General features: G+C 38.6%; 1 protein-coding gene across 1 annotated transcript; it reads right to left on the minus strand.

Moving 5' to 3' along the window:
- Nucleotides 1-4037: 4037 nt before the first annotated feature.
- On the minus strand, nucleotides 4038-13238 carry LOC129656473 (serpin B3-like). The gene is made up of 2 exons (XM_055587112.1): nucleotides 13233-13238; nucleotides 4038-5175 (listed from the first exon to the last, which is right to left on the minus strand). The coding sequence occupies exons 1-2, from the start codon at nucleotides 13236-13238 to the stop codon at nucleotides 4225-4227; spliced, it is 957 nt and encodes a 318-aa protein (XP_055443087.1). The 3' UTR covers nucleotides 4038-4224.
- Between the last annotated feature and the right edge of the window lie 568 nt (nucleotides 13239-13806).

Here is a 13806-nt window from a genome sequence, read left to right on the forward strand (position 1 = left end):
GAAACCAAACACAGGTGTGGTAAGTGGTGTGAGAGTGAACTTGCTGGTCACTCAGATGAGTTCATCTGAGCAGGATTCTGTACAAGTAAGGACTCCTTGTAAAAAAAACTCCTACATTAGAAAATGTAACACTTAGGCAATTATTAACTAGAATTATTTGTTCCTTGACCTATTATTGTTTGTGTAGTTCACTTGGGAATATTATGAAAAAAAGTAAGATAGATTAGCAGACAAGAATGTTGAGTGTTGAATTTAGTGTTATAAAATTTGAACAACTGAAAAGCTTCATCCTTAGTCTCTGAAAGTGACATTGATTGGTAAATATAATGGTAAATACACTAATTGTTAAATATACTAAGTCAGTGGTTCTCAAGTGACAATAGATGTTTTCTAGGTTTGATATAAAAATTTTGTTAATGCATAAAAGTTGTTTGTTTTAACTGAGATTATATATTATTCCTGCAATACTTCTCAGCTGCAAGTTTGATCTGTAGTAATCACATACCCTTGGTCTCCAGTGGAGTGAAATTTGCTGTTTGCACTACCAAAATTTGAATTCAGTATTGTACTGGAAATCTTAGCAAGTGCAAAGTGAAGAGTGGAGGAAAAGCACAAAACTGAGAAAAGAATAAATGAGACCATTATACAAAGATGACATTAATGGTATATGTAGAAAACCTAAAAGAATCTATGGACACACTATTAGAATTAACAAGTGAATTTAGTATGACCAATAAATTCTCAAGGTCAATATATAATTTAAAAAATAAATTTAAGAATATAATTTATAATGGCTTTAAGAAATGTCAAATATACAGGAATTTATCTAACAAATTATTTGCAAACCTTGTATGTGGAAAACTATAACCATTACTGAGAAAAATCAGAAAAGTCCTACCTGAATTGAAGGCTATACTGTGTTCAAGGATTGGAGGACTCAATATAATTTTGTTGGTCCTACCCAATTGGATTTATACATTCAATGCAATCTCAGTCAAAATCCTAGCAATTTTTTCTGAAATGTCTCAGTTTAGATCACCCAGAAGTAGACCCTGAGATGAGGATTTGTGGACAAGTGATTTATTAAAGAAATGTTCCCAGAAGAAACTGATTCAAAAATGAATAAGTAGTCCAGGGAAGAAGAGGAAAACAAGGTAAGGTCTGATTTCAGCCTGATCCTCCAAGGAAGTACAGGAGTGCAACTTACACCCCAAAGATCCCCCTTCAAGGAAAATAAGCTAGGCTTTCATACTCATGCACCAGTTAGCAATAGCTAAGGTCGGTCTCAGGAGGACTAGGGCTTCTAAGCATTTCCAGCTCTCTGTACATTTGGGCAAAGTGGCTCCAGTAACTTTTAGAGAGTCCTTCAAAGAGAAGCACGGCTTCAGGCTGTAGGAAGTAAAACAAAGAGAAGTTAGAACAGGAGGGAAAACCTAAAGCGTAAAAGGAATCTGAGGAGTTTGGAGTAGAGCACAAACACCTACTATATGAAAAATGAACAAGCTGATTTAAAATGTATATGAAAATGCAAAGAACCACGCCGAACAAAGATAGTCTGGAAAGGGGGAACAAAGTCAGAGTGCTTATACTACTAGATTAAAAGATTTACTATAAATCTTCATTAATTAAAACAAGTATGGCATTGGTGCAGTAATAGACAATAACCAATGGAACAAAATTCCAGAAACAGATGCACACATATTCAGTCATTGGGTTTATATCAAAGATGCCTGCAGTACAGTGGAAAAAGAATAATGTTTTTAATAATTGGTGCTAAGTCAATTAGATATTAACAGGGAAATATAAACCTTGAACTCTAACACACACTGAATTCAATTTCAAATGGATTAGAGGCCTAAATGTGACAAGCAAAAAAATAATAATAAAGCCTCTAAAAACATATCTTCATGACCTGGGGGTAGGAAAATATTTCTTGTGTAGAATATAAACTGCCCTAATCATAAAGGAAAAGATTCATATACTTGACTTTGTTAATATTAAAGCTTCTGTTTATTAAATGGAACTATTGGGACGATGGAAAGGCAACAGAGTTGGAAAGATATTTGCATTACATATATCCAACAAAGGATTCATAATCAAACATTTGAAGAACTTCCATAAACCAGTAAGACTAGATCAGATAATTTTTTTAACAGTCAAAGGCCTTGAAGAGGCATTTCATGAAAGAGAATATCCAGTCAATAAGCACAAGCTCAACATTAGTAGCTATCAGCAAAATGTAAATTAAAACCGCAGTGAGATGCCACAGCACATCCACAAGAATTTCTAAAATGAAAAATAAAAACAAGAAGTCCTGACAATACCAAACATTTCCAGGAATGTGGAACAACCAGAACTTTTATGCACTGTTGGTAGGGGTGTAAAGTGGCTCAACAACTGCAAAAATTGGACAGCTCTACGAAGACTAAAAAATGCAGTCTGCAGCCGAGTAATTCAACTCCTAGACATGTGACTAACAAAGCTTTTGTTAAGTTGTGCAACAAAAGCCTCATCCCAGGATGCTCAGAGCAACTTTATTAAAAATAGCCAAAAGCTAGAAATATCCCAAATGCCAATATATACACAATGCAATGCTCTAAAGCAAAGTAAAATAAACAACTACTGCTACGCTTAACAGACATCAATCTCACTGGCATACAAATGAAGGAGGATCAATGCAAATGAATAAAAACTGTATTATTCCACTTTTATAAATTAAGAAAGACAAAATCAATCAAAGCAGATAGAAACCAGACTACTTATGATGTATAGAGTGTACTGACTCAGAAGGGACATGAGAAACTCCTAAGGTGTGACTGGGGTTTATATCTTGATTGAGATGGTGGTTACTTGGGTATATATGTTTGTGAATATTCACCAAAGTTTAATTGCATTCTTTATTATATTATAATAGTTTGTATTATATAATAGTATATATTTTATATACATATATTTTTTATAATAGTAAATTATAGTTTGGTAATTTAAAAAAGAGAGCTCTTAAAACACTGAAGTCCCTCAAGTTTATCATAGACAATTTAGAAAGTATTCAAGTGTACAATGGGACATCTTAGTGTTAATATTTTTTGTTACAAAAATGACAGTGTATTTTAAATGCTGTCCTGTAGTCTAAAAACAATGTACCTATAAACAGTATGTCACGATAATTCCCCATTCAGTACATTTTGTACTACAATATAAAAATATTTGCTGTGCAAAAGGTAAGGATATTATATGACTCCAGGCCAGTTAACTGCTGCTGCTGCTGCTAAGTCGCTTCAGTCGTGTCCGACTCTGTGCCACCCCATAGACGGCAGCTCACCAGGCTCCCCTGTCCCTGGGATTCTCCAGGCAAGAACACTGGAGTGGGCTGCCATTTCCTTCTCCAATGCATGAAAGTGAAAAGTGAAAGTGAAGTCGCTCAATCATGTCCGACTCTTAGTGACCCCATGGACTGCAGCCCACCAGGCTCCTCCGTCCATGGGATTTTCCAGGCAAGAGTACTGGAGTGGGGTGCCATTGCCTTCTCCGAGGCCAGTTAAAGAGAACTTCAATTCCAAGCACACAGGGATGAAGTGCAGAACAGAGGAGAAAATAGTTCTGAAAGAGTGGTGAGCCTGAAGGGTGACCACAGAAACATGCAGTAACAATTCATACAATTGTTCATATAGTATATGAGGGCTTCTCAACCTTTCTGTGTTTGCCACACCCTTTTAAATACTGAATTTTTGCAACCAATGTTAAAGTATTAAAATAGAAAATTCATTCCATTCTCTTTTTAATTTGGGATCAAATCTGGGTCTCCCATGTTGTAGGCAGACGCTTTACTGACTGAGCCACCAGGGAAATCTTTTTTTTTTTGTTTTGTTTTTTAGAGTATAGAAATAATCTTTTTTTTATTAATGTATTTTAAGTGGAGGCTAATTAGTTTACAATATTGTGGTGAGTTTTGCCATACATTGACATGAATCAGCTAATCTTTTAAAATATATTGAACATTTTGTGCAAAGAGGAGTTATCACGGAGAGATAGAATCAGTTTACATATGTTTGTAGAAGGAGAGAGATAGACAGACGTCGCATTCATACGTCCACCAGTACATGCTCAGTGGTGACTGCGAGATTGGAAAGGAAAACGAATCCAAGGCAACCTGTTAACACTAGCATTCAAGCCCCGGGAACAGCTCTCTGAATGTCCCTGAGTGTGGCCGCTGGCCAAGGACGTCTAAGGGGAAGAGACTCGGCCACAGAAGAGGATGCTGTTGGTCTTGATGTGCTTGATGAGGAACAGGAAAGGGTGATCGCAGCGGAAACTCTCTCCAAACGGTAATGATGTGACACTAATACCCACACCGGTAGCAGCCGCAGCCTCTGTGCCCTCCTCGGTCACCTCCACAAAGGACTTGTGGACGACCATCGACACCGCCAGATCACATCTCCCGGTCATGCCCGAGAAGTTGGCGACCCTGTCATTGAAGGCATCCAGCATCCCCAGGGCTCGCAGTGTGGGCACGAGGTTGTAGCTCTCTTCCACTTTAAATCGAGGCAGGTATAAATCCACTTGTCGCTTCCCCATATTCTGTGGGCTCGTCCATGCTATTAACTTCTCAGCAGTGAGCTGGTCTTCAAGCTCCTGCAGACCGTCTACTTCATTGGGCAGCAGCACCATCATGCTTAGCTCTTCGCCTTTGTACGGGATTTCCAGCATCTTGGCTTGCACATCCTCCAGTGACACGAACTGGAAACTGCTGGTTTGTTTCATCATCTGCACAGGTTTGCTTGTATCCTTGTTCAGCCAAAATTTTTCCTCTGCAGTATGTTCTTCCTTAAATTTCTGGTTCCACTGCCCTTTGAAATAGACAGCGTTCACCAGAACCAGAGCAGTAGAGCTGTCGAGAGAGTCTTTGGGAAATAGGTCCTTGATTTTTTCATTGGTTTGGCTCTCCACCCAGGAATTAATCATCTTTCGACTTTCCTCTGCAGTGCTGATAAAATCGGCAGATTCCACACTGGCCAGGTAGTATTTCTGAACATTATCCATGTATTCCTGGAGAAACGGAAAATCTTTTCTTCCATAGAGCCTGTTGGCAACACTCAGCTCATAGGCATCAGTGGATTTCTTTAATTCCGTCAGAAGCTTTTGGAAGTGATGATGAACATTTCTTGGCTTTTCAACCTTCAAACACCAAAAAGTGAGCTCACTGGATTCTCTAACAATATAAATACTGCACCCACATAAGTCTGTTTGATCAGTACCTGGATTTTGGTATTTCTGTGGATGACTGTTGTTCTTTCCTCGTATTTGGTGTATTTTACTGGAAATAAGCTTCATAAATTCACATTCAGTCTTTCAGGTAATTCTTTCTCCCTTCTCTAGTAGACTGTGACCTTTCCTCTTTGAACTGCGCGTGCAGCACCATTCCGCTCTTGGGTGTGTCCTCACTGTCTTTTTTTTTTTTTTTTTATTCTGTGGTAGTGTTTTTACTTTTTTTTTTAATTTTATTTTATTTTTAAACTTTACATAATTGTATTAGTTTGCCAAATATCAAAATGAATCCGCCACAGATATACATGTGTTCCCCATCCTGAACCCTCCTCCCTCCTCCCTCCCCATTCCATCCCTCTGGGTCGTCCCAGTGCACCAGCCCCAAGCATCCAGTATCGTGCATCGAACCTGGACTGGCAACTCGTTTCATACATGATATTTTACATGTTTCAATGCCATTCTCCCAAATCTTCCCATCTTTTAATTTGTATATTTACTAATTCAGTTCAGTTCAGTTCAGTTCAGTCACTCAGTCGTGTCCGACTCTCTGCGACCCCATGAATCGCACCACACCAGGCCTCCCTGTCCATCACCAACTCCCGGAGTTCACTCAGACTCACGTCCATCGAGTCAGTGATGCCATCCAGCCATCTCATCCTCTGTCTTCCCCTTCTCCTCCTGCCCCCAATCCCTCCCAGCATCAGAGTCTTTTCCAATGAGTCAACTCTTCGCATGAGGTGGCCAAAGTACTGGAGTTTCAGCTTTAGCATCTTTCCTTCCAAAGAAATCCCAGGGCTGATCTCCTTCAGAATGGACTGGTGGGATCTCCTTGCAGTCCAAAGGACTCTCAAGAGTCTTCTCCAACACCACAGTTCAAAAGCATCAATTCTTTGGCGCTCAGCTTTCTTCACAGTCCAACTCTCACATCCATACACGACCACAGGGGAAACCACAGCCTTGATTAGACGGACCTTTGTTGGCAAAGTAATGTCTCTGCTTTTGAATATGCTATCTAGGTTGGTCATAACTTTCCTTCCAAGGAGTAAGCGTCTTTTAATTTCATGGCTGCAGTCACCATCTGCAGTGATTTTGGAGCCCCCAGAAATAAAGTCTGACACTGTTCCCACTGTTTCCCCATCTATTTCCCATGAAGTGATGGGACCGGATGCCATGATCTTTGTTTTCTGAATGTTGAGCTTTAAGCCAACTTTTTCACTCTCCACTTTCACTTTCATCAAGAGGCTTTTGAGTTCCTCTTCACTTTCTGCCTTAAGGGTGGTGTCATCTGCATATCTGAGGTTCTTGATATTTCTCCCGGCAATCTTGATTCCAGTTTGTGTTTCTTCCAGTCCAGCGTTTCTCATGATGTACTCTGCATATAAGTTAAATAAACAGGGTGATAATATACAGCCTTGACGTACTTCTTTTCCTATTTGGAACCAGTCTGTTGTTCCATGTCCAGTTCTAACTGTTGCTTCCTGACCTGCATACAAATTTCTCAAGAAGCAGATCAGGTGGTCTGGTATTCCCATCTCTTTCATTAACAGTGATAAAATACTGAATTTTTTTTGAAACTTGACAACTATGCAGAAAAAAAATCAGATAAGCCTTTGGTGAGGATAAGTTTGAGAATTAAATCATCACTAGTAATGTTTCTCCCCAGTGATCTAATACACGCCAGTGTTTGTGATCAGTTTTGGTGCTTGATATGTCAGCCATTACAAGTTTAATGAAAAAACAGCAATTGTAAGTGGTCTGTAGGTTTTTATGAATTAAAGCAGATTTAGATATATTTTTATACTATTTTACTCATTTAAATACTAAGATGTTAATTGTGTGGAAACAAAAAAATAAATGGTGTTTCATGAAGTTTACAGGGAATCAAATAGTGTTTTATGGAGGTTACAGGAAATATTCTTGTTTTCCAGTTGAGTTTGGCCAGTAAATGCTGGCAGGATCATGGAGGGCAGAAACGAGAGAGGGGTGAGTTCTTAGTCTTTCTACTCCCTCCCTGCATCCCCATGGTTTGGGCAGCGGTTTCATCTCTCCACAACAGCCGCATTTGTTGAGGAGAGTAGCCTCTTTCTCATCTCTGTTTCATTGGGTTCTAGTAATGTCTTGCCATTTTAGCACCTGGAATGTCAACAGTTTTTGGTGACTGTTAGTCAGAAGGAAATAGCAACCCACTCCAGTACTCTTGCCTGGAAAATTTCCATGGACTGAGGAGCCTGGTAAACTACAGTCCATGGGGTCGCAAAGAGTCGGACATGACTAAGCGACTTCACTTTCACTTTCTTTTTTCAGTCTCTGGGAATATTACATATCCTATGTTGTTTTTCTATTTAAAATTCTACTTAATTTTTATTTTTAAAAAATTTTATACACTTTTGAATGGTTATACTACATTTATAGTTATTATAAAATGTTGGCTATATGCCCTGTGATGTGCAATGCATCCCTGTAGCTTATCTGACACTCGATAATTTATACCTCCCAGCCCACCTCTCCTATATTGTCTCTCCCCCATTCCCCACTACAGTTTGTTCTCTGTATCTGTGAGTCTGCTTCTTTTTTGTTAGATTCAGTGCATTGTTGTATTTTTTTAGATTTCACATATAAGTGGTATCATACAGTATTTGTCTTTCTCGGACTTATTTCACTTAGCATAATGCCCTCTAAGTTCATCCACATTGCTGCATGTGGCAAAATTTCATTCTTTTTCATAACTGGATAGTGTTCCATTGTTGGTAAGTGTGTATGTTTGCAGATATAGGGCTGTGGTTAGAAAAAATGTTTGATGTGGTTTCAGTTTTAATTTATCTAGGCTTGTTTTGAGGCCCAGCACATCTATCCTGGAGAATGTTCCATGTGCAATTGAAAAGAATGTGCATTCTGCTGCTTTCAGGTGGAATGCTCTCTCTACATCAGTTAAGTCCATCTGATCAAATGTGTCATTTAAGGCCAGTGTTTCCTTATTGATTTTCTCTCTGAATGATCTGTCAATCAACACAGAGTGTTAAATCCCCCCACTCTTATTGTATTATTGTCAATTTCTCTTTTATGTATGTTAATATTTGACTTACATATTTAGGTGTTCATATTTGGGTACATATATATTTACAATTTTTTATCTTCTTCTTGGATTGATCTCAATCATTACATGGTGTCCTCCTTTGTCTCTTATAACAATGTTTATTTTAAAGTTCATTTTGTCTGATATAAGTAGAGCTACTTGATTTTTTTTTTGGTTTCAATTTGCATGGAATACCTTTTTCCATCCCCTCACTTTTAGGCTACATATATCTCTAGATCTGAATGGGTCTCTAATAGGCAGCATATATACAGCTCTTGTTTTTATATACTTTCAGCCACTCAATGTCTTTGGTCTTGTGAACTTATTACAGTATCTTTAGTATTATGTTTGGATTCCTTTTACTTTTTTTGTATGTATATATACTAAAGATTCTTGATTTGTGGTTACCATGAGATTTTTGATTAACAATCTATCTATATACATGGGTTTCTCTGGTGGCTCAGGCAATAAAGAGTCTGCCTGCAATATAAGAGACCTGAGTTTGATCCCTGAGTCAGGAAGATCCCCTGGAGAAGGGAATGGCTACCCACTCCAGTATTCTTACCTGGAGAATTCCATGGACAGAGGAGCCTGGCTATGGTCCATGGGATAGCAAAGAGTTAGACATGACTGAGCATCTAGCACATCCACACACACTATCTATACATGTGATTGTTTTTAGTTGCTAATGTCTTAATTTCAAATGTCTTTTAAAAAGACTGCATTTGCACTCTCCTCCCCTATCAATTACTGTTTTTGATATCATATTTTACATCTAACTTTTCTGTGTCTTTAACTGTTTATTGGGTATATAGATAATTTTACTACTTTTGTCATTTAACCTCCCTCCTAGCTTTGGGTATGGATCATTTCTGACCTCTACTGTATGTTTGCCTTTACCCATGAGCATTTTCATTTCATGATATTCTTATTTCTAGTTGTCTTTTCTTTTTTGCTAGAGAATTCCCTTTAACATTTGTTGTAAAGCTGGTTTTGTAGTGCTGAACTCTTTTAGTTTCACTTGTACATAAAGCTTTTGAGGTCTCCATCAATTCTGAATGAGAACCTTGCTAGTTAGAATATTCTTGGTTGTATATTTTTGTCTTTCATCACTTCAAGTATATCATACCATTCCTTTCTGGCCTGCAGAGTTTCTACAGAAAAATCAGCTATTCTCCTTATTGTAGTTCCCTTGTATGTTCTTTCTACTTTTAATATTTTCTCTTTATCTTTAATTTTTATCATTTTAATTATAATGTGTCTTGGTGTGCTCCTCTTTGGGTTAATCTTATATGGGACTCTGTGCTTCCTGAACTTGGGTGACTTTCTTTTCCCAGGTTAGGGAATATTTCAGTTATTATCTCTTCAAGTATTTTCTCAGGCTCTCTCTCTCTTTTCCTTCTGGAATGCCTATAATATGAAAATTAGTGTATTTGACATGGTCCCAGAGGTCTCTTAAACTATCCTCATTTCTTTTCATTCATTTATCTTTAGTTTGGTGGCAGTGATTTCCACTTCTCTGTCTTCCAGCTCTCTGATCTGATCTTTTGTATCAGTTAGCCTACTATTAATTCCTTCTATTGTATTTTTAATTTGTTATCGACACAATGAGTCAGGCAATCTTTCAAGCTCTGAAGTTAGATCTTGAACACAATTGACAGAGTAGCTGGGTGATTCTAACTGGAGCAGACAGTAATTCTGACTCTTTGCAACCCCATGGACCCCACTAGGCTCCTCTGTCCATGGGATTTCCCAGGCAAGAACACTGGAGTGGGTTGCCATTTCCTTCTGCAGGGGATCTTCCCAACCTAGGGATGGAACCTGTGTCTCCTGCATTGCCAGGTGGATTCTTTACCACTGAGCCATGAGGGAAGCCCACATATTGAATAGGTATTGTTAATTTAAACCTCACATCAACCCACAAAGCAATGAGCATTATTTTGCCTTTCTTATGGATTACAGAAATTAGGCTCAAGACGATTCAGAAAAAAAGATGTCAAAAGGAAAAAAAAAGGCTTTGAAATAAGCTACATGTGACAGATGATACTAATAAAAAAAATACATACCATGGCCATATTTTCTACCACAATGAGGAAGGTTCTGAGGCCTATGACAGATGAGCCTAGTATCCATAGGCATCTTTGCTCTCAGTATCTTTTCTCATTAACAGTTTGTTCCTGGTTTTAATCCTCTTTCCTCAATTGTAGTCAATGGACTGAGGTCTTATGGTCTTTTATGATTATACATGGAAAGTGCTAGTTGAATATCAGTTAAATAGTAATTACATGATAGGAAGTACTTAGGATGTAAACACCCACCAGCTGTCAGACATTGGACTCAGCACTGGATAGAAAATAGCAAACTAGACAGAGATGATCTCTTTCCTTCAGGAGCTTACAGTCTAGAGTATGAGATTCAGAAAATAAATTGAAAAAAATAACTGAATTTCTGATTATACAACAATAAACATGACTGTTGGGAATAAGTGAATGAAAATGCTTTCTCAATGAAAAATGGAAATTTACATTATGTTTCCTTTATTCAGAGTTTTATCCCCTTTAAATTTTTGTATTCTGCAAGAATAGAAAGACATTAGTGTCAATTTTGGGTAACCAATAATAGTTAAGTAGAAGGGATTTCTGGGCACAAGAGTGGAAAGAAATTTTGAAACCAGGTAGACCAAGAATCAAATCTTGGTTCTACCACTTTGAAATCCAAAACTAGTGCAATCTCATCTATAAATCTTGATAGTTATATTTAGGTTGCAATGAGGCTGAGAAAATGAAACCATTTAACATGTTTTAGCAATAAAATTGTTCTGGATACCGTATTAAGAATTTGGGGTGTTGTGGTTTCTAGTCAAAATCGTCAACCTATATATATTAAGAAAAAGAAGGGAAAGAAGTAGGCCTGATATAGGTGCAACCACTCTATTTCTCTATAAATATCCCTGTAATCCTAATTAAGGCCACTTTGGGAATAAAATGCTATGGTAACACTCCCCATTTGATTCCAAATTGTGTTCTTAATTTTCTACTTTAAAGAAAAAAAGCACAAGATTGCATATTAATAAACAAGAAAAAAACATACAAACAAACAAAACCATCTACTCAATGGCTGAAATTTCATATTGGAGTCAATTTCAAGGTTGATTGGAATGTCAGAGTTAATAATTTTGTCAACCAAAACCTGGAATTCGTAATTATCCTAAAAACTATAGATAGTGTTGGAAAGAGCTTATTTGTTCTCAACTTCTTTATCCCAGAATTGCCCCCTACCCATAACCTCTTTCTGCAAAATCTCAACTGTCTGTAAGAGTAGTTAAAATCATGGTGCCTGACACACTGTCCTGAATTTATAAACCAGTGTCTGTTATCAGTGCTATGATTACATCACCAAGACTATTTATTCAAAGAATGACCTGACCCTTTCCCTGTAGTATCTGGAGAGGTAGCTAAATAATAGATATAAAAATATACACATAAGTTAAATAAGTTGGTTTGGAAGCTAGATAATAAAATACATGCATCAAGAAGAGAAGCAAAAGAAGCAAAGTTCTTGAAAAGTGAGGAAGTAGCTGTCAGTAGCAAACCAGGACTGGGGTAGGAGAAGCATGGGGAAAGGAGCCTGGAGAGAAACAGAAGGTCAAGGAGGAGAAGAAGAGGAGAAAGAGGAAAAAAAAAAAAACAGGAAAAGAAAAGAAAACTAGCCTGAATTCAAACCTGCAAAAGTTTACAATCAACATTAGAGTTTCTAAGAAGAATGAGTTTTCTCCCCTATTTTGGCATCCAGTGTCATTGCAGATTTAAAAGACTCCACTATCCAGGGGTTATTTATGGACTCCAAGGCTGTAAATCTTTCCTGTATGGCCTTGGAGCATGGCTTGTGTCCTCTGGGACATGTTATATGATACAGCTGAGCCTCCATTCCAGCTCATTCCCTAACCTGGATGCTTTTCTCTCTACAGTCTCTCGATCTTCCCACATTAACCTGGAATTCCATACTGGCAGTGCTGAAGGGCTCCTGGAGGTCATTCGGCCCAACACTGCCATACTAAAGAGAAACTGAAGCCCCAAGAAGTAGAGCATTATCTGTCCAAAAAACCCTTCTTTCTGACCAGAGTCACTTGAAAAAATGAGTTTTTATACAGAGCTGCAATTGGGGTGAGGGGATCAGGAAATGCCTACATACCTCTCTCTCAACTCATTAACTGCTATTCCCTGCGCCCAGTGATTCCTTTGATAGGAAATAAAGCTCCTCACTCTTCAGGGAGAATGAGGAATGTTGGGACTGATATTTATGGGGCACTTTCTATGTGCCAAGCACTGTGCTTCACATCCATTATCTCATTTAATCTTCACGGCAATTTAATAACACGGATTCTACTAGTCCCCCTTTCCTTCTCTGAGATTCAGCTTCCTCAGCTGTCAGATGACCTTCCCAAGGTCACACAGAAGAGGTTCCAGAAATGGGATCCATCCACAGGTTTGCTTGCCTCTCAAATAGCAATGATGCTACAATTTGGAGGGGGGGGGTGGGTGGGTGATGGATTTTGAAATCAAATTATATTAGATAAAGAAGCACAAAGATGATAATTCTCAATAAGCTCTGAGTATTCTTTTCAGAATCTCTTCTGAGAACATTTGGGTAGGGATTGGAGGCTGGGAGAGGATAAAAGCAGTATTCATTCATATATTTTTCCCATAGACTGCTGGATCATTTTAACAATTGTATTAGGGTAGGCTATCGACTCTTTCTAGAACAGGTCTAGTTTTACTGTTAAACCACTGAGATGTAAAAGTTACTTCTTGCCCACTTCACAATGTAGTCAAGTGTTCAGGGATAGCCTTCTTTCTGCAAATTCAGGGTCCAGACTCCTCACATTTTGGGGTACCGCCATCTCCAACATGTAACCACCAAAACTGCACAGAATAAGGAAGAGAGGGTGGAGTACCCTGCAAAGAAGAATATAGCACTTCTATCCACCTTCCATCAGCTCCATTTTAAGTACAAGAGGGCTGGGATGAGGTGCAGCTATGTATCCAGGAAGAAGAATGGAAATTGGATTCTTGCTGAACACTAGTGTTCTCTGTCACCACGGCTGCATCAAAAAACACTTTTGTTACCCTCTGATGAATTTCCCTCCCATAACCATGTGAGTTCCGGAGAAGGCAATGGCACCCCACTCCAGTACTCTTGCTTGGAAAATCCCATGGACAGAGGAGCCTGGTAGGCTGCAGTCCATGGGGTTGCGAAGAGTCAGACACGATTGAGCGACTTCACTTTCACCTTTCACTTTGATGCATTGGAGAAGGAAATGGCAACCCACTCCAGTGTTCTTGCCTGGAGAATCCCAGGGATGGCGGAGCCTGGCAGGCTGCCGTCTATGGGGTCGCACAGAGTCGGACACGACTGAAGCAACTTAGCAGCAGTAGCAGCAGCAGCCATGTGAGTTCAGTGCACTCAGG

The sequence above is a fragment of the Bubalus kerabau genome, chromosome 6 (assembly GCF_029407905.1).
Source record: "Bubalus kerabau isolate K-KA32 ecotype Philippines breed swamp buffalo chromosome 6, PCC_UOA_SB_1v2, whole genome shotgun sequence".
In the NCBI taxonomy this organism is placed as follows: domain Eukaryota; kingdom Metazoa; phylum Chordata; class Mammalia; order Artiodactyla; family Bovidae; genus Bubalus; species Bubalus kerabau.